This window comes from Nerophis ophidion, linkage group LG16 (assembly GCF_033978795.1).
Source record: "Nerophis ophidion isolate RoL-2023_Sa linkage group LG16, RoL_Noph_v1.0, whole genome shotgun sequence".
Taxonomy (NCBI): Eukaryota; Metazoa; Chordata; class Actinopteri; order Syngnathiformes; family Syngnathidae; genus Nerophis; species Nerophis ophidion.
In genome coordinates, this window is record NC_084626.1 from 13,930,681 (window position 1) to 13,954,430 (window position 23,750).

The 23,750-nt window shown below is 40.9% G+C and overlaps 1 protein-coding gene and 1 long non-coding RNA gene across 2 annotated transcripts in view; one reads left to right on the plus strand and one right to left on the minus strand.

The window, feature by feature from the left end:
- Positions 1 to 22,052, plus strand: part of LOC133534982 (uncharacterized) — a 52,775-nt gene extending 30,723 nt beyond the window's left edge. The window contains exons 2-3 of the long non-coding RNA XR_009802116.1: positions 21,524 to 21,677; positions 21,963 to 22,052. This is a non-coding gene — a long non-coding RNA (uncharacterized LOC133534982). The remainder of the gene's footprint in view (positions 1 to 21,523; positions 21,678 to 21,962) is intronic.
- LOC133534973 (myosin heavy chain, fast skeletal muscle-like) lies at positions 993 to 20,847 on the minus strand. The gene is made up of 41 exons (XM_061874341.1): positions 20,730 to 20,847; positions 20,566 to 20,607; positions 20,272 to 20,482; positions 19,379 to 19,522; positions 19,150 to 19,306; positions 19,019 to 19,046; positions 18,544 to 18,655; positions 18,347 to 18,439; positions 18,207 to 18,270; positions 18,036 to 18,134; positions 17,852 to 17,955; positions 17,567 to 17,705; positions 17,208 to 17,326; positions 16,983 to 17,132; positions 16,734 to 16,904; positions 16,359 to 16,665; positions 16,087 to 16,154; positions 15,915 to 16,002; positions 15,701 to 15,818; positions 11,171 to 11,294; positions 10,883 to 11,019; positions 10,551 to 10,806; positions 10,231 to 10,473; positions 9,969 to 10,145; positions 9,751 to 9,896; positions 9,584 to 9,674; positions 9,108 to 9,497; positions 8,894 to 9,020; positions 8,402 to 8,520; positions 8,128 to 8,324; positions 7,843 to 8,026; positions 7,601 to 7,766; positions 7,404 to 7,528; positions 7,024 to 7,332; positions 6,730 to 6,933; positions 6,522 to 6,647; positions 3,787 to 3,957; positions 3,065 to 3,169; positions 2,679 to 2,774; positions 1,191 to 1,322; positions 993 to 1,108 (listed from the first exon to the last, which is right to left on the minus strand). Exons 3-41 carry the CDS (start codon positions 20,473 to 20,475, stop codon positions 1,088 to 1,090), a joined length of 5,811 nt encoding a protein of 1,936 aa, XP_061730325.1. The 5' UTR covers positions 20,476 to 20,482; positions 20,566 to 20,607; positions 20,730 to 20,847; the 3' UTR covers positions 993 to 1,087.
- Positions 22,053 to 23,750: the final 1,698 nt, after the last annotated feature.

Below are 23,750 nucleotides of genomic sequence, written 5' to 3' on the forward strand. Positions count from 1 at the left end.
TCTGATAAACAAACTTTAGTGCTTCACTGTTAAACGACCCAGCAGCTGTTTCAGTACCTTGTGATGTTTACTCACGATTCAATTTGATTGCAATTCTTGATTCAGAATAGAGTCTTGAATAAACACAAGTCTTGGTTTAAAGTTATTTTTTTAATGGATAACTTAGTTATAATTTACTTTATATAATTGAAGTATATCAATTGCTTGTCTGCTCAACTTGAATGTCGCAAAATTCCATGGAAAAAAAACAACATTAGTGTTTGTTACAAAAATGTGCATGTTTTCCATTTTTTTAATACCACTGTTTTAGAAATAGTGTCAGTTCAAATGCAATACCCAGTCCTAGCGAGATAGCCTGAAAAACGTATTTAAAATAAAAAATTATGCGGAATCGTAATGAATAACAATCGCAATTTTATTTATTTTAAGGGACACACACATTGGGGGACACAGTATCTATGTAAAGCGCTTTGAGTCACTAGAGAAAAGCGCTATATAAATATAATTCTCTTCACTAATTCACTTTGTATTTCATAACGCACCGATTCCTTAGTATTGTTTGACCCATCACTATTGATTACCATCCATCCATCCATTTTTTACCGCTTGTCCATTTTGGGGTCGCGGGGGGTTGCTGAAGCCTATCTTAGCTGCATTCGGGCGGAAGGCGGGGTACACCCTGGACAAGTTGCCACCTCATCGCAGACTATTGATTACCATTATTTTAATATTCACATCACAACTCTTTCCCTGTTGTTTGCCTCTGTGTCACATGGCTGCGAATCGTTTGGCGCCATCTGCAGGTTTGCATTAATGACAGTAAACTTGGAATATAGGACAATGGGAAAAAATAGAAACTTATGCTCTGGTCAAAGCCATTTGATATATGCTAGATGTGTTGTTTGAATTGAAGCTAATACATCATATTTGGGGTAATTACAATGAACGCTGAAAGTGTGTCTCCAATTAAAAAACGAGCAAAACAAAGGTCATCCAATTACAGGCCAATTTATTTTGATTGACACTTACAGACAAAAAAGATCATATTCTATGATTTCTTGCATGAGTGTCTTTTTGTGGCTGCTGTTCATTCTTCGGCATCCCTTCCCTTTGAAGCAACACAGAAGGGATGATAAGATTTCAAAGGTCAAAGTCACCATGCAAACATTTGTCTAAATAAAAAAACATACCCTGCCAATGTCACGGCTCTTGGCTCTCAGCTTGTTGACTTGAGACTCAGCGATATCGGCTCTCTCCTGAGCTTCTTCCATCTCGTGTTGAACCTTCCTGTACCTGGACAGGTGGCTGTTGGCCTGCTCTTCCTGCCATTAGCACAAGTATGTACAAGTTCAAGTACAGCAGATGCATTACTCACAAGACGTTAGGGAGGGATTGTAGAATGAAGCTAAAATGAACCATAACCTTAAAGGCCTACTGAAACCTACTACTACCCACCACACATATAGTGTGGTGGGTAGTTTATATATCAATGATGAAATATTAACATTGTAACACATGCCAATACAGCCTTTTTAGTTTACTAAATCGCAATTTTAAATTTCCCAGTTTTTTCTTGAAAACATCGCGTTAGGATGATGTGTACGCTTGACGTCACGGGCTGTTAGGAATATGAGCGCTGCACACTCACACAGCTAAAAGTCGTCTGCTTTAACGCCAAAATTACACAGTATTTTGGACATCTGTGTTGCTGAATCTTTTGCAATTTGTTCAATTAATATTGGAGAAGTCACATTAGAAAGATGGAGTTGGGAAGCTTTAGCCTTTAGCCACACAAACACACAGTGATTCCTTGTTTGAAATTAACGGAGGTGAAACTTTACTATGGATCAGAGCGGACATGGATCCCAACCGAATGTCAACCAGCAGGTTTCGGTGAGAAAATTGTGGTTAAAAAGTTCCTTCTTACCGGATATCAGCTGAGCTTGTGCCGCCCATACTGCTGTCGTCGACTTCCCTGAGACATTGGCGTCAACACCTGGCCGTGGATGTACACTTCCGACTATCAGGTACTGTTAACCTCACTAAAACACTAGCAACACAATAGAAATATAACGGATTTCCTAGAATTATCCTAGTAAATGTCTCTAAAAACATATGAATCCGTTTCAATGCAATTGCGTTTTTTTTTTTGTTTTTTTTTTCTAGTCCGTCGCTATCAATATCCTCAAACACCAATCTTTCATCCTCGCTCAAATTAATGGGGAAAATGTCGTTTTCTCGGTCCGAATAGCTGTTTTTGTTGGAGGCTCCCATTAAAATCAATGTCAATATGTGAGGAGCCATCAACATGTGACGTCATCGTCTGCGACTTCGGGTAGAGGCAGGGCTTTTCTCTTAGCACCGAAAGTTTCGAATTTTATCGTGGATGTTCTCTACTAAATCTTTTCAGCAAAAATATGGCAATATCGTGAAATGATCAAGTATGACACATAGAATGGACCTGATATCCCCGTTTAAATAAGAAAATCTCATTTCAGTAGGCCTTTAAGGGTAGCTTCTTCACACTTGGAAGTTGTGCAAAAAGTAGTGAAACATTGAACAGTTTAGGTTTTTGAGGTTGCATAATAATGCATTTTAGCTTCATCCTGAAACTTTACCGAGTTTGCCAACAATCCTTAACATTTCTTGAGTATTGTATGTGGCACAACAATACTCACAGATTCCTCTGATTGCCTCTTGTAGGCTTTCACTTTTAGTTGCAGCTTGTCCACAAGGTCCTGGAGTCTCACAATATTCTTCTTGTCCTCCTCCGTCTGTATGTGATAGACAGTGTAGTCTATGTGAGACCACATTTCAGCCGCATTGCAAGACACAGTTTCTCTATGGACTTGACGCCAATAGTGAATTATGCACTTGCAGAGGCCGATCCTGCAATACTGGAGGTCAGCAAAGAGTACTCAGTGTGTTTAATATTGTGTAAATGCTACACGTGTCACAGCCATGTGTTTTTATCATTAGGGCGAAGCTGCCCTCTAGAGGGGAAAATCATTATCTATAAATAGTACCTTAGGAGTAGATGAGTAGATATTTTTCATATTTTTACCTGATAAGTGAGCTCCTTCACTCGACGTTCATACTTGCGGACTCCCTTGATGGCTTCGGCGCCTCTTCTCTGCTCAGCGTCCACCTCTGACTCAAGCTCTCGAACCTTCATGACAGCAAGTCTACATTTTAGCGAAATGTATTTCTGTAGTTCAAGTGCAACATTTGGTTTATGGTGGAATCAAGTCTCATATTAAAAAATGGATAATTTTGATACATTAGTGCGAGATCTGTGCAAGAGAGAAGCAGTTAGAAGAATTGATCACTTTGTATTTAGAAATACTGAAACATTTTTACTTTTTCTTACGCCTTTCATTATAAGTTTATAATGACCCTGAGAGGGACAAGCGGTAGGAAATGGATGGATGGATGGATGGAGTAATGTAGTATTCGGTATGTCGGTTTTGTCAACATCACAACAGAACCAAAAGATAAGTATAGTAAATCATAAGGAGTGAAAATATACAGTTGTTTTAGATATAGATACTTACTTGATGGCTAGGTGTTATGTACCTGCATTACTGATTAGTAAAAAATATAAACATAAGCAATTATGGTGCATGATTTGTTGTGTTAAGCTTTTGCTTTTCAAAACTATCAACAGAAGTTTTATTGGGTATTGTTTGTAGCAATATAAGACTATATAGTTGCTTAGGTCAAAGAATCAATTGCTGCTCTATTTAATACAGTACATACATTACAGTAGATCTTTTTGCAACCTACCCGAGCCTCCAGTTTCTGAAGCTGCTTCTTGCCCCCCTTCAAAGCCAGAGTCTCAGCTTCATCCAGTCGGTTCTGCAGGTCTTTGACTGTCACTTCTAGGTTTTTCTTCATCCTCTCCAAGTGAGCGCTGGTGTCCTGCTCCTTCTTTAGCTCCTCTGCCATCATAGCAGCCTAGACATGGGCAAATAACATGCACATTTTGAATTGATGTTTAGGTATTGTACTGGACCACTGTGCTGAGCCAATGATATTGACATTTATGTAGTGCTTGGCATTTCATGCATTTTGCTGAATATTTTTTTTCCAGATTACTGTGGACTTTATTTCTGGCAGATGTACAGCTCAGCCCAAAAAAATTATTACTTACAGATTTATTTTGAGTTGGTAACTGGGCGGAAATGACTCAAGGAAGTGACAAAAGACTGGAAGAAGTTGGTTATTAATTTTAACATATAATGATTCATATCCCTGATCTTATAGTATCCTAGTAACATGGTAGTAGAATTTAGAACATCTAGAACAATAAATACTGTATAATACCTTGCACTCATTTACCACTGTATTCTGTCATTTCCAGCCAAGAGAGTGGCACTCATTTAATTTTCTTATTATTATTAGGGATGTTCCGATCACTGTTTGAAGCTGCCAATTCCGATACTGATCAACTATTAGTGAGATCGGACAAAAACAACTAAAACATGACTAATCACTCTAGTATCGATCATACACCGATACTACCCTTGGTATAGACCAGACCTGGGCAAAATACAGCTTGTTAAGATTAAAAATAATAATAATAATCTAACCAAATAATCTTTTTAGACCTTTAACATCAAAACTATAGTCGGTGTTGTAACCTACAGTACTGATTTAAAATGACTGTAAATCTTAAACTATTAAAAGTACCATATTTTACGAATTATAAGGAGGACTTCAAATCCATTCCTTATTTTCAAAAATCGACAATGCGCCTAATAACTGGAGATTAATTTGTGTCTTTATTACGAAAGCTTTTTAAACACTGAATTTATGTATGTGAATGTGAGTGTGAATGTTGTCTGTCTATCTGTGTTGGCCCTGCGATGAGGTGGCGACTTGTTCAGGGTGTACACCGCCTTCTGCCCGATTGTAGCTGAGATAGGCGCCAGCGCCCCCCGCGGCCCCGAAAGGGAATAAGCGGTAGAAAATGGATGAATGGATGGAATTTTCTTATATTAAATTATACCAACAATTTCATTGTAAGAAATTTGTCATTAAAATGCGTGTGTTTCAAAATTCACTGTTATAAAAATGTAAAAAGTGTATAAAAATTAAAAATTCTGTGTAAAATTTGTGTGTCAATGTGGAAATAGTGTCAAAGCGCTTTGAGTACCTTGAAGGTAGAAAAGCGCTGTACAAGTAAAACCCATTTACCGTTTACCATTTTACACTGAATTCAGTGTAGAAAACTTGGCTGCTTCAAAACGCAAGACCCACTTCCGGTAAATGACTGAAGCAATCGATCCTGTCTCAGTGAATTCTCAAGTTGGAAGTTTCTTGACACAGGTCTTAAGAAGACGCAGATTAGGCAGCACTACGCACCACAGGCCATTTAATCTGCTGTATGTGCTTGGATCCCTTTTTACAAACACTTTATATAGTAGATGTTGCTGTGCCTTAGTGAAAAACGATGGTACTCACACAATAATAACTGATACTTTAAATATTGTAACAAACCACCTCAAAAACAAAATTGAATTTTTGTTTTTTTACTGATGAAGAAACTTAGAATGTACATGAAAATACAGAATGTGGGACTTAAAAAATTAAATATGACACTGAATATTGAGAATATATGAACGCTGTTTCTCTACTTCCCAGACCACCTCCTTCATCGACATCATTTATAATCGAGCAAGAGCAACAAAGATGCAAAAAAATATGGCGAAACATAAATGCAAGGTGTAAAAAAACCCTCTAAATATTCTATATAGTATCACTTTTCTGCAGAACTTTTTTGTAGAAATCTGCCTCCATCTGACACTTACGTATCAGGCTTGTTCCTCTGTAAAGAAGCCGCGCACACTCCGCCTCACTCTGTTAGTGTCTGGTCTGAATGAAGCAGAGGTTCCTACAGTTACCATAGTAACCTGTTTGTCACTCAAAAGTGCAGATGAACCATTTGAATCATTTCTATAGTTTGAAAACATCCAGCGGGCAGCAATTAAATATTAATTATTTTGTATGCACCTGGGGATAGATAGGTTGTTTGGCAACACTAAATGGTCCCTAGTGTGTTAATGTGAGTGTGAATGTTGTCTGTCAATCTGTGTTGGCCCTGCGATGAGATGGCGACTTGTCCAGGGTGTACCAGCACCCCTGCGACCCTGAGACGGACAAGCGCCCATGTTGCCCAGTTAACTGCCTTTTCAATGCCTTTTTACAAGACTTGTGTCACGTGACCTCAAACTTTACACCACATTGCCTCGTTCTAAGACAGCATCGATTGCTTCAGTCTTAATTTACTAGAAGTGAGTATTGCTTTTTGAAGCAGTGAATTTTTCTTCTCTGAATATTTTTGCACTGAATTGAATGCACTGAAAACTAAAATGGAAGACGTTAATCACAAGTAAAAAAAATTAGCACCGTTAAATGATCTATTAGTTATTATCACGTTAATCTTAACAGTCCTAATTATAAAATGTTATTGTGTTATCTTCAAATTGGGCCAGGGCATGAATAATTGTGGTACTCACATCAGTAATTGCTTTCTTGGCCTTTTCTTCAGCATTCCGTGCTTCCTGAACAGAATCCTCCACTTCACCCTGGATCTGGAGAAGTTCCCCCTCCAGCTTCCTCTTTGTGTTTATAAGATTTGTATTCTAGAAAAAAAACGAAAACAAGAAGTTTGCAACATTTTTAACTTTTGAAAAAGTATTCAGCAGGTAACACATGATTGAGTACCTGCGAGTGCAGCAGACCAACACGCTCACTGGCATCAACCAACTCCTGTTCAGCCACTTTGCGACTTCTGTCCGTCTGTTCCAGAGCAACTCTCAGCTCCTCGATCTCAGCCATCATCAGGTTGTTCCTGCGCTCCACCATGGCAACTTGCTCTTTCATGTCTGCATAAGCCCTCAGAGACTCGTCAAGGTGCAGTTGAGCATCCTAAATAAGCAGTAAATTAAGTCAAGGTGCATGCAGTCAGGATACACAATATTAAGCCCATCTACAATAATACAAATATGATGTCAGTACCTTTAGTTGTCCCTGAACATTTCTCAGTTGTTTCTGGGCTTCAGCTGCCTGTCGGTTGGCATGGCTGAGCTGAATCTCCATCTCATTCAGGTCTCCCTCCATCTTCTTCTTGACTCTCAGGGCATCATTTCTACTCCTGATCTCAGCATCCAAGGTGCTCTGCATGGACTCGATCACACGCAGACTGTTTCTCTTGATCTGCTCCATCTCTTCATCTTTCTCTGCAAGCTTTCTGTCGATCTCACTCTTGACTTGAGTCAGTTCAAGCTGAATGCGAATGATCTTTGATTCTTCATGTTCCAAGGTGGCCTATGGTATTTGAGGAGTTTAGGTTTGTGACAGTCAAGATTATGCTAAAGCTTACATATCATTTTGAGTACCTCTGCTTCCTCAAGAGCTGTTTGGATTTCGTATTTCTCACTCTCAGCAATCTTTTTGGCCTTTTCCAACTCATGGATTGTCTTTGCTGACTCACCAATGTGCTCAGTCAAATCTGTGATTTCCTCTGTTAAGAAAAGTAACATGCATATATCGTCAAATGCAGCAGTGCTTATAATAAACACATTGATCATCTTACGTTGCAGGTTCTTGTTCTCCCTCTTCAGGTTCTCCAGGTGGTCCAGAGCTTCTTCATAGGAGTTCTTCAGTTTGAACATTTCCGTGCTGAGTGAGCGGGACTCCTTAAGTGCACCTTCTAACTCTGCTTGGCTCTCCTCATATTTCTGTTTCCACTCAGCTAGAATCTGAACACATCACAAATTAGCGTCTTCAGTCGCCGCCTATTAGTGTATGCATTTCTACATCAAAATAAAAGCTGACCTTGTCAAAGTTCCTCTGCTTCTTGTCAAGGTTAGCAGCCAGAGCATTGGCTCTCTCCACGTCGATCATCAGATCTTCCACTTCAGCCTGCAGCCTCTGTTTGGTCTTTTCCAGAGAAGCACACTTTGCGTTCACTGCCTCGATGCTCTCCTCTGCATCCTGGAGACGTTGGGCAAGCTTTTTCCTACAAATACAAATATAATCTTTTAATGATAGGAAAGCTTTTTTTATATTAAGAATATTTGACTGAACAAAATGAAGTTTTATTTGTGTGTCATGGCTTACTTTGCCTCCTCAAGCTCTTCAGTACGCTGGATGGCATCAGTTTCGTATTTGGTTCTCCACTGAGCAACCTCACTGTTGGCCTTGGACATGGATCGCTGAAGTTCAGCCTTGGCCTCCTGTTCCTCTTCATACTGCTCTCTGAGCAGGTCACAGTCATGACGAGAAGACTGGACAGCGTGGGCCAGGGCGTTCTTGGACTTATAATAACAAACATGTAAAATCAGTTGTAATAGATATTTACATTATGTGACAAGACAACAGCACAACAAAGTACCTTTGTTTCTTCTTCAAGACTTCTTTTAAGTTCTTCTATCTGATGAATAAATGCCTGTTTTCCCCTTGTAAGCTGAGAAACCAGAGATTCCTTTTCTTCCAACTGACGACCAAATTCCCCTAAAAGGAAAAATAATTCCATAAATCTTTAGGATCATTTTAAAGTAGTGATTTAGTGGTAAATGGGTTATACTTGTATGGTGCTTTTCTACCTTCAAATCACTCAAAGCGCTTTGACACTATTTCCATATTAACGCATTCACACACTGATGGTGGGAGCTGCCATGCAAGGCGGCGCTAACCACGGGCCATCAGGAGCAAGGGTAAAGTGTATTTCTAAAGGACACAATGGCCGTGACTAGCTTGGTAGTAGCTGGGAATCGAATCAGGAACCCTCAGGTTGCTGGCACGGCCACCCTCCCAACCCCGCCACGCCGTTCCCAATGTTTTTCTGCTTATATGGCTGTTTTGATTGTATGTGGCTGTAACTCACCATTTTCTGTTGTCAGTCTTGCTCTTTGAACGTTCATATCATTTAACTGACGCGTTTGCTCTTCATTCTTGGACTTAAATTCACTTAATTGATCTTCCAGTGAACGACACATTTTCTCCAGGTTTCCCTACAAAAACATTGGGGGACATAATGTATAAGCAAGGATTTTGTAAATACTGAAAATGCAGACTAATGAGCTTATTGCGAACTTTACTTTGGATTTGCTAATGGCTTCCATGTTGCTGCTGAGGTCATCAATCTCCATCTTGTATTCACTCTTCTCCTTCTCCAGCTTCTGCTTGACACGCTGAAGGTTGTCTATCTGCTCCCCAAGTTCTGCCACACTGTCAGCCTGCTTCTTGCGGAGAGCTGCAGAAGTGGCCTCATGTTGCAAGGTAGACTCTTCGAGGTCACGACGCATCTTCTGGAATTCAGCCTCGCGCTTTTTGTTCATCTCGATCTGAACAGATGTGGCGCCGCCAGCCTCTTCGAGACGCTCACTGATCTCCTCTAGTTCCCTGGCTAGATCAGACCTCTGCTTCTCCACCTTGGCTCGAGCAGCACGCTCAGCTTCAATCTCCTCCTCAAGCTCCTCAATACGAGCCTGTTATTGTATTTCACACATAGTTCTGAATAAATAATTCACTATTTAAGTCTCATATAGTTTCAAATGAATAAGCGTAACATTACTTGCAATTCTTTGATTTTCTTATGAAGTTGAATCCCAACTATTTGTTCATCCTCGATTCTGCTAAGAAGCTGGCTTATCTCAAAGTCCCTCCTTGATAAAAAAAAAAATTAAGAATATGAATGCTATACTCTGAAGGAAACATGAATAGTAGACAAAGCATACATACTTCTTGATTTTCTCATCAGATTGTTGCTTGTCATTTTCTAGATCCATTATGGATTCATGGGCCAGCTTTAAATCTCCTTCCAGCTTCCTTTTTGATCGCTCAAGATCCATGCGTAGCTTCTTTTCTTGCTCCAGGGATCCTTCAAGCTGATTTTAACAAAGAACGTATTGGTCATTTTTTTATTTACACAAGGATAATGCTGATCTGTCATGACGTACATCATCCACTTGCTGTTCCAACTTGATCTTAGCCTTGGTCAGAGTGTTGACTTTGTCTTCCTCTGCTTGAAGATCATCCAATGTCTGCTGGTGAGACTCTTGGAGGGATTTCTTCTCTTTAGACAACTTGGCAATGGTCTCATCTTGAGAGGCCATCTCCTCAACAAGGTTTTTAACCTATGCAAGGCCCAGAAGTATTTTAAATGGTTTTTAATTATTAGGGAGATTATGTCATCTAAGCTCTTTTGTATTTTACACCAACCTTGTTCTCAGTGGCATGTTTCTCCTTCTCTACTTTAGCCAAGGTAAGCTCCATGTCATCGATGTCTTTCTTCAACTCAGAGCACTCATCCTCCAGCTTCCTCTTCTTGGCTGTCAACTCACCGTTCACCTCCTCCTCATCCTCCAGCCTCTCAGACACCTCTTTGACTTTTGCCTCCAGCTGGATTTTGGCTTTGATGAGCCCCTCACACCTTTCCTCAGCATCAGCAAGGGTTTCACCCTCCTAGAGTAACAATAATGTACAGTTTGAACAAACACATCATAGTCATGTTAAAAAATATGTATTTCTGTTTAACTTACAGACTGAATCTGCAGCTGCAAGTCATTCTTCTCCTGCAGAAGAGAAACCATCTTCTCCTCTAGTTCCTTCTTCTTGGCTAAAGCCTTGCTAAGATCCTCCTTGGTTTTTTCAAAGTCTACTTTCATTTGGGCCATTTCCTTTTCAGTCTCTGCACTCTTTAGCAGAGGCTTGATCTTGAAGTACAGTTTCATCCATGGCCATGTTTTGACGTTCATGAATGAGCGTATGTTGTACTGGATGGAGTAAATGGCCTCCCTAGCATTTACAACAGGGGGGTTAGGAAAGTTTGGCCACGTGCAAATCCCTTTTAAGCATTGTGGCGGTTATGTACCTCCTCTCCATCATTTTGACAAACTCCTTCCTCATGACGTAACCTCTGCAGAGAGCCTGAGTCATAGTCACCAATTCAACCAGTTTCTCATCTCTCATCTCCTCCAGTGTACCAAGAAGTCCAGCTTTGAAGAACACCTGATGAATGAATGCCGAAGTGATCCAAACAGTCTCAAAGTACAGTAGTCGATTAATATTATTTCAACATAAGCAAGCACAGCTGACCTTGGTATGCCCAAATCTGTACTGTAACTTTTCAATATCTATTAACTCCAGGCAAACAAATTACCTTTGTGTGTCCAAACTTGTACTGACTCTGGTCAACATCAATTGAGCTCAAGAGTTTCTCTGAAGCTTTTTTATTGTCAATGAAGTGCCCCTCTGGAATGACGCTAGCATTCAATACTTTGTATCTGAAAGAATATAAAACACATTTTCACTCAGTGGCGTGTCTAGGGTGTGGCCTGGGGTGGCACATGCGATATCTGATAGGCCACCCCACTCAGAGGTTGAGCAATTTGAAGTATACGAAAGTAGTAGGACAGTGACGCGCTTATATCTTGTGAGTGGTGGTAGTGTTCTTAATAAAGTGATGTGGAGAAATGGGCTGACCTTTCTTAGTGTGTGTCGAGTAATGAAGAGGGCATTTCCACAAAGCTTCATGTAGGGTAGGAGCCGGAAATTATGATGTGAAAAGCCTTGTTGCCCAGACATACCACCAAATTGCTTTGGGGTGCGGTTCAGATTTTGCAAGGAGATTCGACAACTTATAAACTCCGAAACTTAATTGAAAATGTGGGCTTTTGAGCATTGCAGTCTGTTTGGAATCTGGATAGAGTATAACAATATGTTTGTTTAATTGCCAACAGAATAAAATAATAACAGAGCATGATATTAAATTTGACAGCAAACTTATTCCAAGCCGTTTACTGCTTTGTGAGCAGTATAAATAACACAAAATTGGAACTCGGCAGGGTTCTTGAGGGTGCATGGGAGTTTGCCCAACCAGTCTACATGTGCTTTGTGGACTTGGAGAAGGCATTCGACCGTGTCCCTCGGGAAGTCCTGTGGGGAGTGCACAGAGAGTATGGGGTACCGGACTGTCTTATTGTGGCGGTCTGCTCCCTGTATGATCAGTGCCAGAGCTTGGTCCGCATTGCTGGCAGTAAGTCGGACACGTTTCCAGTGAGGGTTGGACTCCGCCAAGGCTGTCCTTTGTCACCGATTCTGTTCATAACTTTTATGGACAGAATTTCTAGGCGCAGCCAAGGCGTTGAGGGGTTCCGGTTTGGTGGCCGCGGGATTGGGTCTCTGCTTTTTGCAGATGATGTGGTCCTGATGGCTTCATCTGGCCGGGATCTTCAGCTCTCACTGGATCGGTTCGCAGCCGAGTGTGAAGCGACCGGAATGATAATCAGCATCTCCAAGTCCGAGTCCATGGTTCTCGCCCGGAAAAGGGTGGAGTGCCATCTCCGGGTTGGGGAGGAGACCCTGCCCCAAGTGGAGGAGTTCAAGTACCTAGGAGTCTTGTTCACGAGTGGGGGAAGAGTGGATCGTGAGATCGACAGGCGGATCGGTGCGGCGTCTTCAGTAATGCGAATGTTGTATCGATCCGTTGTGGGGAAGAAGGACCTTAGCCGGAAGGCAAAGCTCTCAATTTACCGATCGATCTACGTTCCCATCCTCACCTATGGTCATGAGCTTTGGGTCATGACCGAAAGGATAAGATCACGGGTACAAGCGGCCAAAATGAGTTTCCTCCGCCGGGTGGCGGGGCTCTCCCTTAGAGATAGGGTGAGAAGCTCTGCCATCCAGGAGGAACTCCAAGTAAAGCCGCTGCTCCTCCACATCGAGAGGAGCCAGATGAGGGTGTTCGGGCATCTGGTCAGGATGCCACCCGAACGCCTCCCTAGGGAGGTGTTTAGGGCACGTCCAGCCGGTAGGAGGCCACAGGGAAGACCCAGGACACGTTGGGAAAACTATGTCTCCCGGCTGGCCTGGGAACGCCTCGGAATCCCCCGGGAAGAGCTAGACGAAGTGGCTGGTGAGAGGGAAGTCTGGGCTTCCCTGCTTAGGCTGCTGCCCCCGCGACCCGACCTCGGATAAGCGGAAGATGATGGATGGATGGATGGATGGAACAAAAATTATATATGGTAATTTAATTAACTTTATAATACTTATTTGGTGATGTAATAAGCCATACTATACATAGTTCTCACACTCGATTACCCCATCCCATGATGCTTTGCGTGTGTCCATTTTTAGAGGTAAGTTTTCATTGTTTACTCGCTTCGCTGCATTCCACTGCACAAAACCGGTTCAGTAATCTTACAAAACCAACGCAAATGGCCAGTAAACCACCAAAGAAGCGGTACAGAGATGGTTTGGATAAACAAACGAGACAAAGATACGACAGCAAGACAGAATGCATCGGTATCGATCCGTACGAAGTTTGTAAAACTAAAATGACTGCTGACCACAAATGCCTTCCTGCTATAACATACATAGACATTCTAAATTATCTGGTTTGTTCCAAGAGTGCTTATATTATGGAAGAGTTAAAGGCTTTCAAATCACTCGAGGCTTACAACCAGTTCGTGAATGGTTGGGTGAAAGATGTGTACAGCATGACGACAAATGGGAAAGTCTTGGTGACAGGCAGGGTATGTATATCTGTACCGTAAAGTTTAAATTAATGTTTAAACTATTTTCATTTCATTATTATTATTTATTTTAGGTTCGTCATTCCCAAAGAATGAATGAGACCCCATTGAGGCCCTGGCTTATTGCGTCACCTTCTGGAATCGTTGAATCTGCACACTGAGACTGTATGGCTGGGCTAGGAAAGTCCTGCACTCATGTAGGAGCCCTTCTGTTTTACAGCATGGAAGCTCATTGTATTAGTATGGAGAAAACGGTAACCCAGGAGAAAGCATATTGTTTACCACCCAACAGTGTGGATCAAGTTCAATATTCTGAAATCCAAGATGTTGATTTTCAGACGGCAGAAACTAAGAAGAAACACTTGGACTTCGCCCGGAATGGAGAGAGTGCCACTAAAAGAAATCCGTTAAAACTTCCAAATGTGCCCGAACCCCTGGAGGCAGAAATTGCCAGTTTTATGGATGAACTGTTTAAGACCAAGTGCAAACCCTCGATCTTGTCTGTGAAAGCACATTATCAGGATCATTATGTGCCCGATATTTTGAAGGATGGTTTCCTACCAATGGCATTTGTTAAGCTAAGAGGCGAAGAATATAGACATATGGGTGGAGCTGAACTCTGACAAAAATGTGAGGAGATATACGAAACGTTAACCATCACAGAGGAACAATGTTTTAATGTGGGATTCATAACTCGAAATCAAAGCAATAAGAAAGAGTGGCATGCATTGAGAATGGGCCGCATAACCGCATCTAACATGAAATCTGTATGTACCTCATCCACTGAGACGCCAGCTGTTTCAACGCTAAATGCCATTTGTGGCAGTAACAAATTTAGTAACAGAGCAATGCAATGGGGTTGTGCACATGAACAAATTGCCTTGGCAACTTACACCAAACTAATGAACGAAACCCATGATAATTTCCATTTCAATAAATGTGGACTCTTCCTAAATGTTACATATCCACACATTGGTGCAAGCCCTGATAGTATTGTGAGTTGAGACTGCTGTAGGGAGGGTATTGTGGAAGTTAAATGTCCTTACTGTGTGAAAGATGAAGAGTTGAGCAAGTTGGGTAACAGGTTGAACTTTTTGCCTGCTGGTAAACTTAAAGACACCCACAAATATTACTACCAAGTTCAAACTCAGCTGCTTGTTACTGGAAAATAATTTTGTGATTTTGTTGTGTGGACAGAAAGGGACTGTACAGTGGAAAGGATCGAAACAAATCCAAGCATTAGGGAAGAAATAATTGTCAAGTCAGAGTTATTTCAAAAAAGTTGTTTTGCCAAAATTGACAGGTAACTTGATTTCACGAGAAAGACCTCAAGTGAAAGCCAAGCAAGATGATATAGGAGCTTTGGATTGCAATAATGCAAGTGTGGCATCAACATCAAACAGCCTCCAGTCTGCAGCGACAAATATCCTTACGCTCGTACAATCCACAAGCAATGTCGATTCAGACAGTTCCACCAATAGTGACTTGATATGTTTATGCCAGCGACCATATGATGAGCATGATGGAACTGTGGTTGACTGTGACTATGAAGACTGTCCATTTCAGTGGTTCCACTTAAACTGCCTTAACCTCAAAAAAGCACCCACAGCACATTATTATTGCCCTTCATGCAAGCCGCATCAAACTAAGAAAAGAAAACGTTTGTCAAAATCCTATGCTTGAGTTGCGATTGTAGTTCTATGTATTGCATGCTAATAAACTGTATGCAGAAGTCTTATTTATTAATATGTGAATAGAAGCTATTGAAAATCAACCTGCGTGACGATTGTTTGCCTTTCTAAATGGCACACGAGCCTCCGTGACCCGGATGAATGATGTCACATGAAAAGCATGTATTTCCTTTTATGCCCCATGACATGGGTTCAATACTCGACAGCGTCTTTATATTTTAAGGTCAACAATTGTCTTACAAAAAAAGTATATCCATACTTGGTGGTGGTTGGTTCCTATAAAAGCTACAGCTGCTCCTGGAGTACACTGACAATTTTGTGGGTGCCAACCCTGCAGAACTACCTGCCACCCCTAAAAAGAAGTCTGGACACGCCACTGTTTTCACTCACTGCAACATCAGTTACCTCTGCACAATATAATGAGCAATTAGCATAATTGTTGATTGTGGTACGAGAACAAGCTACCTTTGCTTGAAGTCAGCATAGAGGATTCTGCTGGGGAAACCTTTCCTGCAGATCCTGATGCCTTCCAGCACACCGTTACAACGCAGTTGGTGGATGACCAGGTGGTTCTCCATCAGACCTAAACCAGTAAAGGTGATCAATGTGAAGCTCCTTGAACAAGTCGCTATTACAAAGCTGTGTTTTGACTCGAGTAATGGCAGAAGTGTCAACCGACCTGGCGTTTTGGTCTCATTTGGAATCAAACAGCGCACAAAATGTGGGTGGGTGCTCCTAAGGTTGGTCATCAGCTTTCCCAGGTTTTCCTGAAATTGTAAGACACTAATGTTGTAATATTTGAATGCTGTTGTGATCAAAGTTCACAGTGTAAGGTTGTTTATTTGTATTACCCTAAAGAGAGCTGACACAGTCTGGAATGAACCACCCTTCTTTTTGCCACCTTTCTTTGCTTTTGGATCTGTAACAGATTAAGGATATAATTTTTGTTTTATTCCATTGACATTTTTCCATCTGATCAAGTTTGGATTATTTAGATGTCATTGGGAACTTTTACACTATAATCTCTTCTGAAAATGTCTTGCATATCTAAAAATGTTGAATGTGACTAGATTGACAGTACAAACAACTACCATGTGACTCTTGTATCACGAGTAATCCGTACCATCTCCAGATGAATGAGATACAAACAGCAAAGCCAACAGCTTGACTGAGGACTTCTGGTAGAGCTGCACAACTGAGTCATTCAGGGGGTCCTTGTTCTTGTCCAGCCAGCCATTGACATTGTAGTCAACGGTTCCAGCGTAGTGGATAAGGGCAAAGTGAGCCTCAGCTTTGCCTTTGGCTGGCTTTGGCTTCTGGAAGGGGGCACTTTTGCCAATATGTTGGTCAAACAGTTTGTTCTTAAAGGTTATGTCAGTTGCTTTGGGGAACATGCACTCCTCTTCAAGGATAGAGAAGATGCCCATTGGCTGTAATGACATGTCAGCATTATATAATTTATTGTGTTATCTAAATTTGACAAGGTTTTCTTGTATACCTTCTCAATAAGCTCAATGCAGGCAGCCAAGTCCATGCCGAAGTCAATGAACTCCCATTCGATTCCTTCTTTCTTGTACTCTTCTTGCTCCAGGACAAACATGTGGTGGTTGAAAAACTGTTGCAGTTTCTCATTGGTGAAGTTGATGCAGAGCTGCTCCAAGCTGTTGAACTGTAGCGGTAAAAGAGATGCAAGATGAATGTATCTCGCTCACTTTACAGTAACATTCACTACATGGCTTTAACTCACATCAAAAATCTCAAATCCAGCAATATCCAGCACACCAATAAAGTAGCTTCTAGGCTGTTTGGTGTCCAACATCTCATTAATTCGGACGACCATCCAGAAGAACATTTTTTCATAGACAGATTTGGTGAGGGCCATGACAGCGTTGTGAACCTACAGGATAACACATAGACTTTTACAAGCCAAACACAGATACATATATTGTGCTCATGACTCCGTGTATATTACCTGGGAAACAGTTTGACCTTTAACCACCATTTCATTGCCCACCTTTACTCTTGGATAACACAAAGCCTTAAGCATATCGGCTGAGTTGAGGCCCATGAGGTAGGCAATTTTATCAGCCACTGATGAAAGCAGATACCACAGAAGATTACCATGACATGCGCCTCAGGTCCCCCTAGAGACTGCTGTTAATATTTGTATGGACGCCATACATTGCAGCTGGGCAGACTATGCCCATCTGCTGTGAATCACATAGCATTGTAGTACCATCAACATACGCTATTTCACAATGCAACTGAACATAATAATTTTAACAGATGTATACAGTGAGATAAAGCACACTGTTCACCAAGAAGTAATACCCTCAGTGCCATCAGGCTCAGCTTGCTCTTCTCTTTGTTTCTGCTTGAACTTCATGTTGCCATGATGCATCACGGCTCCAGTTAACTTGTAAATGCCCAGCTTTTCTTCTGCAGTAAAGCCCAAGATGTCAATGGCACTCTACAGCAGAGGCAAATACACATGTCATGTAGGAACCCTTCAAGAGGATAAGGCAGTACTGTAGTTGATTTTTTGGAAGATTAGAGAGTATCAAAAAGTTTTTGAAAATCTTGTATACGTCTTAAAAGGGGTATATTAATGCTTACATCAGTGGCGATGAACTCCTCAACATCATTGATGCTCTTGACAACAATTTCTCCCTGGCTAATCATGGGATAGTCGTAAGGATTGGTAGTGATGAGTAGAGCCTCTGGAAATTGCAATAATTTGGTGTAAACCCAACGAAAACATATATGAAACGAACAGTTTATGAGAAAAACAGCAACAAACCTAACAACTCCGGCTTGTGGCCTGTGGCAAGCTGATAAAAGATGTGGTAGCTCCTCTCAGCAGATAGCTGGAAGGTCACACGTGACTTCTCCAGCAGATCTGTGGATCAAATCAAAAACATTTGGAAAAAAACACAAAACCAAAGTGTGTGTTCATAAATTCTTGCCTTACAAGTTTCAATATCTGCTGAAGCCAGCTTTCCCGTCGTGCCAAAATGGATTCTGATGAATTTACCCTATTCAAAAGAGAAGGGAGTTTTTTAAAAAGCTCTCACAATCCTTGTTTGAAAACATAGATAGAAGGACACTTACAAAACGGGAGGAGTTGTCATTCCTCACGGTCTTGGCATTACCATAAGACTCCAGTAGGGGATTTGCTGCAATGATTTGATCTTCCAGCGATCCCTTCAAAAAGACAACAATTTGACTTTTGTGATACAACTTTGTACAGTATTAAGTAACTTTTTTTTTTAACTCAAACATATGACTTCTGCAATATTTTATCTCACCTTCATTTTGCTGGCAGACTGTTCTGATTTCTTTCCTCCAGCCACTGCGATTGTCGCAAAGTACTGGATGACACGTTTGGTGTTCACAGTCTTTCCTGCTCCGGATTCTCCGCTATGGCAGATATAATTTTCAAATGTCACGTATGTTCAATAAGGACAAATATATATAATTGAATAATCAATATGTTTAATTGTCTTGTACACAGTAAAGAGACAGTGGTAATGCTGAGTAATGCTTTACTTTGCTAGTTTTCTTTCCCTAGATTAAGAAGGATTAAGAAGATTGTAAAACATACAGGAAAAAAAATATTGAACATAATTAGAAATTAAAAAAGACAGTGTATTTGAGTTCCTGCAGTCCTGCATTGACTTTGGATGTCTGGCTGAACAAGCAAGCATTTTTCACTCCAGAAGCTGTGCTGATACTTTTGTCTGCATACCGTTAACAATTAATTATTCGATGAAAGTCACTTACGTAATCAGGATGGACTGGTTCTCACGATCTGTGGGGAAAATTTAATATGGTTTGCTTGATTGTTCAGTGTTTGCCAGGGAAAAAAAGTGACATACTATATATTTTAGTTAAAAGATACTTAATGATGATACCTTGGAGCATGAACTGATAGGCGTTGTCAGAGATGGAGAAGATGTGGGGTGGTGCCTCAATCCTCTTTTTGCCTCTGTATCCCGATACGACCTTTGCGTCGTACACTGGGAGCCACTTGTAAGGGTTCACAGTGACGCAGAACAACCCAGAGTAGGTCTGGAAAAGCATGCAAGGCGATGTTTGACTTACAGTTTATGAACACTACTGTCTTGTTGGAGCGGGACTCACGTAGATCATCCATGCTGCGTAGCGCTCTTTGAGGTTATACAGCACAGAAGGCTCGCTGAGGTGGGTCATCATGGCCATGTCCTCAATCTTGTCAAACTTCGGTGGATTCATGGGGAATATTTCATCATCTTTGACGGTGAGAGTCTGTATCAAAACAATAACAGATTAGCCGGCATGAATAGAATCAATTCAACACAAGAATATCAGTGGCGGCTGCTAATCTTTTAAGTAGGGTGAAGTCATTTCCAGCTATTCTTTAAACACAAGTACAGTCTCCAATACCAAATAAAAGATATCCAATACCAAATAAAAGATATAAAGATGCTAGATTTTACAAAGAAAAGTTCCCTTAGAGGATTGTAAAATTATCCATATCAAATAGGAACAATGGAATGCAACTTGAAAAAATGCTCTGGCAGTTTTTTTCATTTATTTATTTTGAGTTTACTGATTCGCTCATTTAGCTGTCAATCAAAGATTCAGCCACAGGCAGATCCTCCAATAATCATGCAGAAGCTGAGCATCCAGACCAGCCGCGTCCAAGGTCACTTTCCATTCACTTCCAGAAACTCTCGGCGTCGGATGAGCGAGACAAAGCCGAGAATTTACCCAACGACAGCAGTGGAACAACCCACTATATGCTCTCCCATTGAAGTCTATTAATGCTCAGCTTCAACATTGTTTAATGGACTGTGACTCTCCCACAATCAATGAGAAGAAAGTCAACAAAGTGGCTTACTATCAACAAAAGCATTTTAGCGCTTGATTTGTCAAACACAAACTGATAAGTAATTTTTTGACCCCATTTTATTTATTTTTTTACATTTTAGTGGAAGCTGAGCTTCTCTAGCAGTTTTAAAGCAATTATTTTATTGATATCAATATCGGTTTACCTTGCCACCCTTGACTTCAACAGAGGCTTTGCCGCCCTCCTTCTTCACCAGTTTTCCTTTTACATACATCTCCGTGGCCTCAGACACAAAGTACGCGGTCTTGGCGTCAAAAGGAGTGTTTTGAGCCTCAAGTCTCTCTCTTTCTGGCTTTCGGAGGAAAACCGCCGCCGGACCAAAACACTCCATTTCCGGGTCCCCAGACATGGCGCCGCTTTGAGAAGCAAATGAAAATGTGTGTATAGCTCATGTCAATACAGTTTTATTAATACAGTTTTATTTTGTATTCAAACCTACCTTTTTCTTGCACAGTGATGCAGCTGCTGTGTGGTGTAGATACTAAAAAAAGCAGACGAAATTACACAAAAGTGTAAGACTTACAATGGTCACATAGATGTATGTTGATGAGAAATAAACTAATCCGTCAAAATGAATTGTAAAAGACGAATAGGAAGACTCACCTTGGTTGGCAGCCTATCAGTCCAAAGCTTTGGAGAAGGCTGCGAGTTGGACTTTTATACCGTTATCTCCGGCCACCAAGGAGGAGCAGCTCTCCTGTTTAGGTCAATGAGCTTGTCTTGGAAGAATGGTATCAAATAGCTTCCCCTGCTCATCATCACAACTGCTGCCACGATGAGGTGGGGAAAGAAAAACAAATCTAAACATTCCTGTCCGCAAATCATCCGCCATGCAGGAGTTGACTTAGAACTGTGTATTCTAACATTGTCCTTTCTTAAGAATGCTTTTGGTTAAAAAGTTGAATATTTTGAAATAAACCTCGACATTTTCGATACAATGGCAAAGTATAAAAACTAAGCACATGTTAGGGTATTCCTTGAAATCTGTTTGGAAGCACACACGAGAGCTTTTGTTTTTTAATGTTTGTATTGTTCATTTGGTAAGACAAATGAAAGTGTGCGATGTCATCACACAGACATTTGGCAGTGACATTGTTTCAGACATCTGCACAGAGCAGCCAAGTTGAAGCTAATTTAAGATCCCATTATGGTCCATTATGCTGTTGTGCTTTCTCTACCACAGAAAGATGACACCGAAAAGGCAGTACAAATATTCCCATGTGTTGCGATTAGGTTGCAATAAATGTTGATATTCTATATGTCTGGGTCTTACCCTACGGTCTTATTAGGACTTAACGCAAATAGTGTCCAGAGTTTACCAATGCCCAAGTGTACTCTTTCAATTGTTTACAAATTCATAGAGGGCTTCTGTTAATCATTCTTCAGTTGTATTTCAGCACTCGCTGTTGAAGACCCCATGGGAAAAATAGCCAGTCTGAAGCTTCCTATTCTTGGACCAGGTTATCTACATTGTGTCTTCCTCGGTCTGTACTTCATGAGACCCAACAACATGGTTCTCATCAGCTTTTCCATGGGATGCTACAAAACAAGGTGAATACTGTTACGTTAGCCAGAGACTGTTATAATGCTCAATTTTGATCATATTCATTCAACAAAAAACTGCTGTTTTTGATTGTAGTTTGCTCTATCATCCACCAATGTATCCATTTCTACCGCATGTGATAGTGCAGGTGTACTATATGTTACACTGGATGAGAGTGTATATTGTATCAATAATCAAGAATCAGCTATTATTCCCTTGCAATTAATGTAATGAATGCATATATTTGCAGATTTTACCGTTTGTATACAATAAATGTTTTCATTTATTACGAGGAAATACGACAAAAAGGGGACATGAAACAGGCGATGGTGTTGAAGATTTTCAGAAAATATGAAGGTTTATCTTCACAACATTATTCCAAGGTAACGTATTCCTAATAGCTATGTACTTGTCATTTAACTGTCGGTAATTAATATACTGTAACAGTGCTTTGGACATTAGACAGTTTGCTTTAATATTGACCAAATCCCATTTCCTTCCCAAAGTCATGCACCAAATTATGCTTGATCCGGTTTTGTTGTTTCTAAACTATGCTCCATTCCTTCCGCAGACATAGAAATAACTCCCTCACACACGCACACACATACTCTAGTGGAGGGCTGTGCAACTGGCAGCAGAGACTAAAACATTTTTGCAGCTGATTCCTAAAACACTAAAGTGCCGTCATATAGGTGATCTTTGACAAGCTTTTTTTGCAGTAGGTCCTTAAAAACAGCAGAATGCTCCTGTTGTATTGAGAGGGCTATTTTCCCCCTAAGGTGACGACTTGTCCAGTATGTACCCCGCCTACCGCCCGAATGCAGCTGAGGTAGGCTCCAGCAGCCCCCGCGACCCCGAAAGGGACAAGCGGTATAAAATAGATTTTGTAATTCTGACAAATTTAATAGACAAAAATCAAATGTCCACTGCATTTTTCCAATTAAGAATTATAGTGAAGAGGGGGAGTCCAGCCATTCACTTTCTGCAATTTGTTCCCAATACAATTTAGTTGAGTATCCCTGCTGTAGCGGAACTCTGGCACTCCCCGTATTTGTATAAAATTACAAAAAAAACAAATTTGATAATATGCAAAAGTAAAAATTTGCTTGATGAATGTTAACTCATTCAACCTTACTGTAATTGTTTTCAGTTCACTGAGTAAATTATAAAATGGAAGAGCACTTGGTAGAGCACAGATCTCTGCCAGGGCCTACCTCCCATTTGAAAAAAAAACGCCTTGAATCCAGATGGTGATCCGTATCACCCTCCTCACTCATTTTATACTGACGTATGCATTGATCTGAACGCTGACCGCATAGAACAGATCTGGGCAAATTAGGTCCTGAGGGCTGCATGCGGCCCTGTAAACGTTTCAATCTGGCCCACCGGACATTCCCAAACAATTTTTTTAGATCCATAAGATTGAAACTGTAGCCCCCATTATGATGTGTAGTAATGTTTTCAAATTACTGTAAGTCTTGAACTATACAAAGTATGTCAATGGTTGGAATCTGCGCTTTCGCCTGACATATTAGTTACTATGGTAATCTAATTGGTTACTATGGTAATCTAATTAGTTACTATGGTAATCTAAGTCATAGCAGCTCAGACGAGGCACCAAGCAGTGTGGGTGGGGAGAGTTTCCACAGAGTGTTTCCAGAGCTCCATCCATCCATTCATTTTTCTACCGCTTGTCCCGTTTGGCGTCGCGGGGGGTGCTGGAGCCTAAAAATAGGATTAATCTTACAAAACCCAAGAGCAGAATGCGGTGATTTGCAGGTCTTTTTCAGCGTGTGTTCAGTTGAGTGGACTGCGGGGACAGGATACTTAATGTTGGAACTGAGAAACTTAAATTTTTTTGCAAATAATCATTAACTGTAAATTTTGATGGCAGCAACCCATTGCAAAAAGGTTGGCACGAGGGCATTTTTACCACTGTTTCCAGAGCGAGCCTGAAAACGCGGGTGTCAGGGACAGACGCGGAAGGAGATTTTTTCAACAAAGTTCTAAAGCTTAGTAATATATCAGATTGTAGATGGGGGGGGGGGGGGGGGGGGTTACCCCTCGCATTCATATTTCGC

Coding starts and splice junctions, on each gene's coding strand:
- LOC133534973 (XM_061874341.1), bottom strand. CDS start 20,475: ATGTCTGGGGACCCGGAAATGGAGTGTTTTGGTCCGGCGGCGGTTTTC. Junction 17,133..17,207: donor AAGGTCAAACTGTTTCCCAG/GTAATATACACG, acceptor GTTATCCTGTAG/GTTCACAACGCTGTCATGGC. Junction 9,498..9,583: donor AGAAAATCAAAGAATTGCAA/GTAATGTTACGC, acceptor ATACAATAACAG/GCTCGTATTGAGGAGCTTGA.